The sequence below is a fragment of the Cebus imitator genome, unplaced genomic scaffold (assembly GCF_001604975.1).
Source record: "Cebus imitator isolate Cc_AM_T3 unplaced genomic scaffold, Cebus_imitator-1.0 Scaffold58, whole genome shotgun sequence".
Lineage (NCBI taxonomy): Eukaryota > Metazoa > Chordata > Mammalia > Primates > Cebidae > Cebus > Cebus imitator.
This window is the reverse complement of record NW_016107373.1, coordinates 454,571-461,009: the sequence shown is the minus strand read 5'-3', so window position 1 is coordinate 461,009 and position 6,439 is coordinate 454,571. Positions and strand designations below refer to the sequence as shown.

Genomic DNA, 6,439 nt, shown 5'->3' with positions numbered 1-6,439 from the left:
ATGGTACGGCCCTGCCCCGGCTCCCCCTCCGCCCGCACCCTGCGCTAGTGGTGCGCGCCCCCAGGTGCAGACGCGGAACTGGCGCCCGCTCGGAAAGGCGCCGCGCGGGGGACATCGGGCCTGGCCTGGCCAGTCCCCTGGAGCTCGGGAGGTAGGAGAGTCCGGGCCGGTGGGGGTCCTGGGCGAGCGTTTGGGGACTCCGAGCGGGAGATGGGCTCTGAGAGGACACCGCGGCTGTTGGAGGAAGGGGGTCTCTGAGGATGCCCCGCGGGAGTGTAAAAGGGCGTGGGACGGGGGTCCGCGGAGGAGGGGGCGGGGCTGGGGCTGGGGGCGCCCGGGCCGAAGAAGGGGCTCGGGCTGCGGGGCTCGGTTTCTGCTGGGCGGGCGGCGCGGGTTCGGGTTCGGGTTCGGGTTCGGGTTCGGGTTCGGGTTGGGGCGGGGGCGGGAGAGAACTGTCCAGCAGGTGAGGGGGCGGGCAGAGCTGGCCAGCCACGGGGCCCGAGCTCGCACAGCACTTGGCGGGTACGCGTGTGCGTTTGCTCGCGTGAGCCTTATTTTTGGCTAGAATTTGGAGAACCACGTTTGATTCTTAAAAAAAAAAAAAAAAAAAAATGTTTTTCTTTTTAAATTTGTTGTTTCAAAATTGACTTCCTGGAGAGTGAAAACACCGTTTCATCTTTCTGCAGACGCTCTCCTCCCCATCCTCGTGTGTATCATCTACCTTCTTCCACCTTTCCCTGCCCTCCCCTCTTCCCTAACCCTGCCAGCTGCCAGCCTCTTTGCTCCAGTTCTCCCCCACGCTGGACCAGTCTGTGCTGATGAGCTTGCAAGGTCACTGCCTGGGGAGGGAGAAGAGGGGAGGAGAGCCTGCTGTTTTGCTCACGTCAGCAGATATGTCATATCGCTCTCTGGTTCCTGTGGTTTTACTATGAGATCCTATACAAAACGAGGGACGAATCCAAAGGGTTGGTTAGCATGGCCATTTTGGCTGAAAAGGCATAGGTAACCTAAAAGTTTGTGAATCCTAAATCTACCTCTGGGTGGAGCGGATGGTGATGTCGGACTTCAGCAGATAAGTATGCATTTTGAGCTTGATGCTTTTGGAATGCATGAAGATAGGAGCTAGAGGCTCTATGTTAGTAAATGTGGTTGAGGCAAGAAGCAGAGTCTGAGTCTCGTTGGTTGTGAAGACAGAGTGTTTGTTGTGGGTGATGTTAGAAGAGTTAGAGGTGTTAGTCTTTGTGGGGAGGGGAGAGGAGAGAATGAGAAGAAGAAATCTTAGTTATCTTTGCAATCTGAATCTGAACGCAGTGGCTGCTGATCAGATATGAATTCTGGCTCAAAATCTTTCCTACCACCCATAGCTAGAATAATAAGATATCAGGGTCCTTGTGGCTCTGGAAGGAGATGAGGACTGTGAAAGACATTAGTTTCATCAGATAGTTCTCAATGGAGAGGGGCTGAGATCCCACCAAGGCCAGAGAGGCCTGACGCATACTGTCTTAGTAGGAGGTGCTTCAGGCCTGATCTTTGAGATTTTGGCTGGAGTGGGCTCCTGGTTTTCAATGTAAATCCAGATTGCAAGGTTTAGCCTAGAGGTAGTCTTCTGTAAATTCTGTTTTACTTTAAGATACTTTGGCTTTCACTTTAGTCATCTCTACATAATTTTTTTTTAATCCTGTGACAGATTAACTACGTAATTCTTTATTAGAACAAATTATGCTTTTTACTTATAGCCTATTTCATTTCTCTGTTTTTCTCCCCGTTGCACTCTGCTCAGGAGGAGCTGAGCGCAGCTCTGTTATGGTGCCCCACCTCCTGCAGTTTGCTTACGACTCTGTTGCAGTTCGGAGAACCAAGGGACTGTTTGGGTTCCTTAAGCAGTGGTGATGCCTAGAAATGAATATATGGTGTGCTCGGAAACCTGGTGGTGTAGAGATATCACTATCAAAAGCCAGAATTAGGGCAAAGTAGGAACTACTGACACTTGAGGAAGAAGATAACCTAATTCTTAGCAGGTACTGTCAGTGGGAGAGGTGTCTCTAGGTTCAAGGAGAATGAATTGTTACGGGCCTTGGCTGACTCTGGAGTAGCAGCTGCTAGCACTGTGCGGTCACCAAGCAGGGGAGGGGCTGTGGCTCTGCTATAAATAGAGCTGGGAGCCAGAGTCGCTATGGAGATAAGACTGAATCCTATTACCTGCTGGTCCTCTATTGGGAGCTCAGGAAAAGAGGAAGCAGTATTTTGAGGATTTGAGAGGTATTGTAAATAAGTCTTGTTTATCATTAGGTAGAGGAGAAGAAAGAACTTCTACTCATTACCTGAACCAGGGTAGGGCCTTAAGCATCCAGGGAGTGTGTATGTCTGTATATATGGGAGTGCCCACAGCAGCAGGTGAGGGAGTAGGGGGTGGGTGTGTGTATGTATGTGTATACTGTGATGGGAGTCTCTCTGTGTGCAATGAACAAGGTCTTAGTAAGGCCACATGCAGAGCACAGAGGTAGAATCCTGGAACACTAGGAATATGAGAAAAGAACTTCTGCCTGTAGAAGAAATAGCCCTGCTAGAAATAGCCCTGCAGTGGGGTAAAATGTTTTATTTAGAGAAGTGTATAGACACTTTACAGGAAATAAATTATAATTAAGACCATGAAAGCTTTTCCTAATTTTAGAACATAGTTTAGACATTTCTCTGAGCACCTCTCCCTGTCCTTGCAGAAACTCTAGCATTTCTGCCTCTAATTCATGGCCTCCGTAATGTATAGTAGGACAAGGACTCATCTGTATGTATTGGATTACTGATTCTGAGCCTGAGATCAGAATAGAGGAGAAAGGCTATGATTCAGCACCAAGGGCAGAGCTAGCAGCAGTAGCCTCTGGGCTCCTTTCTTGCCTGAAAAGGGGAGAAAAGTGGTTCAGATGAGGCAGTTGGGGCATGGACATTTTCATTTGCAATCACGTGAGATAGAATAGCCAGCTGTTGTTATTGTCTGAGCACAGCTAACTAGACAGTCTATATGGTAGTTTCACATTAAGCTGAATGCATTTTGTTGAAACAGAATAATTAGCTTTCCATCTAGACCTAGAAGTGCAGATGAGTGCTGATTAAGGAATCTGGTTTGATCCTGATCCACCCTGGAGGGGTCCTGAGAGTGACTTCAATTTTTGTTGTCATAATGGCTAAGTGACTGAGTCCAGATTAGATGGCCTAGGGTCTTTTTCGGAAACAGAGTCCCAAGGGTTAAGCTGAAAATGAAGTTGTTAGTAGGGATAGGTAGGTGAGCCATTATTTATATACTTTTTTTTTTTTTTGGTAATGGAGTCTCACCCTGTCACCCAGGCTGGAGTGCAGTCGTGCAATCTCAGCTCACTGCAGCCTCTATCTCCTGGGTTCAAGCGATTCTCGTGCCTCAGCCTCACAAGTAGCTAAGATTATAGGCATGCTCCACCACACCTGCCTAATTTTTTTGTATTTTTAGTAGAGATGGGGTTTTGCCATGTTGGCCAGGCTGGCCTTGAACTCCTGACCTTAGGTGATCCTCCCGCCTTGGCCTCCCAAAGTGCTGGGATTAGATGGCATAGCGTGAGCCACTATGCCTGGCCTATCTGCTTCTTGACATTTGATTGTGAGCTCAGAAGCCTAGACACAAGGCTAGGCACGTGTCGAGTTCTCCTACCATTAGTATGAAAGCAGAAGACCTTCTAACCTCTGCCCCTGGTGGGAAGAAGTTGAGAGGGATGAGTCCCTTAGGCACAGCAGTGGATCTTACCAGTACTTTTTTCCTATTAGACTTTAGTTTTCAGAATTCCTCCTGGGAATGCTGACTCCTTGCTTGGTGCCCAGATGCTTCTCTGAGATGAACTGATGAATTGGAACCATGGTGCAAAAGAAGAAGTTCTGTCCTCGGTTACTTGACTATTTAGTGATCGTAGGGGCCAGGTAATCAAGAAATTTACTTTTGTCTTAACATCTGGGATAGTCAAAAAACTTGCAGTTATTCCCTGTTCCGATTTCCACGCTGCTTTTTATAGCTCATCTTCCCCTGTTGTTTTACCCCGTTGGGAGCATTGGAGCCCGTAGGGAAAACAGCATAGTCAGGTGCATTGAAAGCAAAACCCTTCTCTTAACATCTTCCTGATGTCGAGCAAACATACTCTTTATTCGTCAGTTTTCTTGTTTCGTAAAAAGGAGAAGTACATTATAAGTTCCTTCTCTATGTATGCTCTTTTGGTAATTTATTAGCTAATTCACTTTAAAAGGTGTTAATTATCTTGAGGTGTTAGTGATATTTGTATTGTTGAAATCTCCCCTTTGTTTCAGAATAGTGCCTTCATGACAGTACAGACTTCTCTTAGCCAGCAGCTCTATGTGGCAGGCAGCACCCATGTTTTCCAAGGTGTTTCAGTTAGGTTACTTTATCCCAGATAGCATCTTGAGCTTTATTTGTTGGCTATGGTTAAAATGTGATAGCCCATTCCATCCCTTCAGGCTGCTGAATTTGTCTTTATGTTCTTCAGGCACCCGAGCAGTGATAGTGTGGCCCAGACTCCTGAATTGCTACGGCGATACCCGTTAGAGGACCATGCTGAGTTTCCCCTGCCCCCAGATGTAGTGTTTTTCTGCCAGCCTGAGGGCTGCCTGAGCGTGCGGCAGCGGCGCATGAGCCTTCGGGATGATACCTCTTTCGTCTTCACCCTCACTGACAAGGACACTGGAGTCACGCGATACGGCATCTGTGTTAACTTCTACCGCTCTTTCCAAAAGCGAATCCCTAAGGAGAAGGGGGAAGGTGGGGCAGGGTCCCGTGGGAAGGAAGGAACCCGTGCCACCTGTGCCTCAGAAGAGGGTGGCACCGAGACTTCAGAGAGCGGCTCATCTCTGCAGCCTCCCAGTGCCGACTCCACCCCCAACGTGAACCAGTCTCCTCGGGGCAAACGCCGGGCCAAGGCGGGGAGTCGCTCCCGAAACAGCACTCTCACGTCCCTGTGTGTGCTCAGTCACTACCCTTTCTTCTCCACCTTCCGAGAATGTCTGTATACCCTCAAGCGTCTGGTGGACTGCTGTAGCGAGCGCCTGCTGGGCAAGAAACTGGGCATCCCTCGAGGCGTACAAAGGTACAGCTTGCTGCTGATGCCCAATAGAGGGGAAGCGTTTAGAGATTCCATGTAGTTGACCTTTGAGGGACATAGGAAGTTTCCTCTACAACTCAAGGTCCTTCAGACTTATTTAAGCATATTTAGATAAAAAGATATATATAGCTTTTTTTTTTTTTTGGAGACAGAGTCTCGCTCTGTTGCCCAGGCTGGAGTGCAGTGGTACGATCCCAGCTCACTGCAGCCTCTGCCTCCTGGGTTCAAGTGATCCTTCTGCCTTAACCTCCCGAGTAGCTGGGATTACAGGTGTGCACTGCCATGCTCAGCTAATTTTAGTATTTTTAGTAGAGATGGGGTTTCACCATGTTGGCCAGGCTGGTCTCAAACGCCTGACCTCAGGTGGTCCACCCGCCTTGACCTCCCAAAGTGCTGGGATTACAGGCCTGAGCCACCTTGCCCAGCCAAGAGTTAATCTTTACTAAGCAAAAGACTGCTGCAGAGTTAGACCTCCTTCCAAAATTGTGTTTGGAGTAATGCTGAAGAATTTTATGTTTAATGGTGGTCAGAACAGTAAGTCTTACCCAGTGTATATTTTCATACTTGTTCTTGCCATTGTATATACCTTCTGGTTCTATCTGAGCTCAGAGACTGGGCTTTCCTAACGATGCTCCTTTTCCTGTTGTCATCGTTACAGCCTCTGCGGAGACACTGGGTTGCAGTGGGGTATCAGTTCCTGATGCTAATGTGTCTGATTCCTGCTGTCTGCTTCTCAGGGACACCATGTGGCGGATCTTTACTGGATCGCTGCTGGTGGAAGAGAAGTCAAGCGCCCTTCTGCATGATCTTCGAGAGATTGAGGCCTGGATTTATCGATTGCTGCGTTCCCCAGTACCCGTCTCTGGGCAGAAGCGAGTAGACATCGAAGTCCTACCCAAGGAGCTCCAACCAGCCCTGACCTTTGCTCTTCCAGACCCATCTCGATTCACCCTAGTGGACTTCCCATTGCACCTTCCCTTGGAACTTCTGGGTGTAGACGCCTGTCTCCAGGTGCTAACCTGCATTCTGTTAGAGCACAAGGTGAGAGGCAAGTTTCCTAGATCTTTCTAGGGGAGGAATTCTTAGATATGCCAGTGGCCAGACCATAAGCTCTTGGAGGACAGGGACTATATCTTTTTCATCTTTTTGTCTTCAGGAGGTAACATGATGCCTGGTATACAGCAGGTATTCCTTAGATGTGGGTTGAATTAAGATACTGGTATCATATGGGATGTATTCAGAGGATTTACCATTCATAGGGCTTATCTTTAACTGTACTGATCTAATTCTTTGGAAATATCAGTAGTTCT

The 6,439-nt window shown here is 48.4% G+C and overlaps 1 protein-coding gene across 50 annotated transcripts in view; it reads left to right on the top strand.

The window, feature by feature from the left end:
• Positions 1-6,439, top strand: part of MADD (MAP kinase activating death domain) — a 58,125-nt gene continuing 51,686 nt past the window's right edge. For 27 of the 50 annotated variants that reach the window (XM_037738821.1, XM_037738820.1, XM_037738818.1 and 24 more), the window contains exons 1-3: positions 3,878-3,939; positions 4,518-5,114; positions 5,867-6,170. In XM_037738821.1, coding sequence (XP_037594749.1) covers positions 3,878-3,939; positions 4,518-5,114; positions 5,867-6,170 — 963 coding nt within the window. Of the gene's footprint in view, positions 152-3,789; positions 3,940-4,517; positions 5,115-5,866; positions 6,171-6,439 lie in introns of those variants that run through there. The other 23 variants (XM_017529254.1, XM_037738836.1, XM_037738815.1 and 20 more) reach the window with 3 other exon arrangements.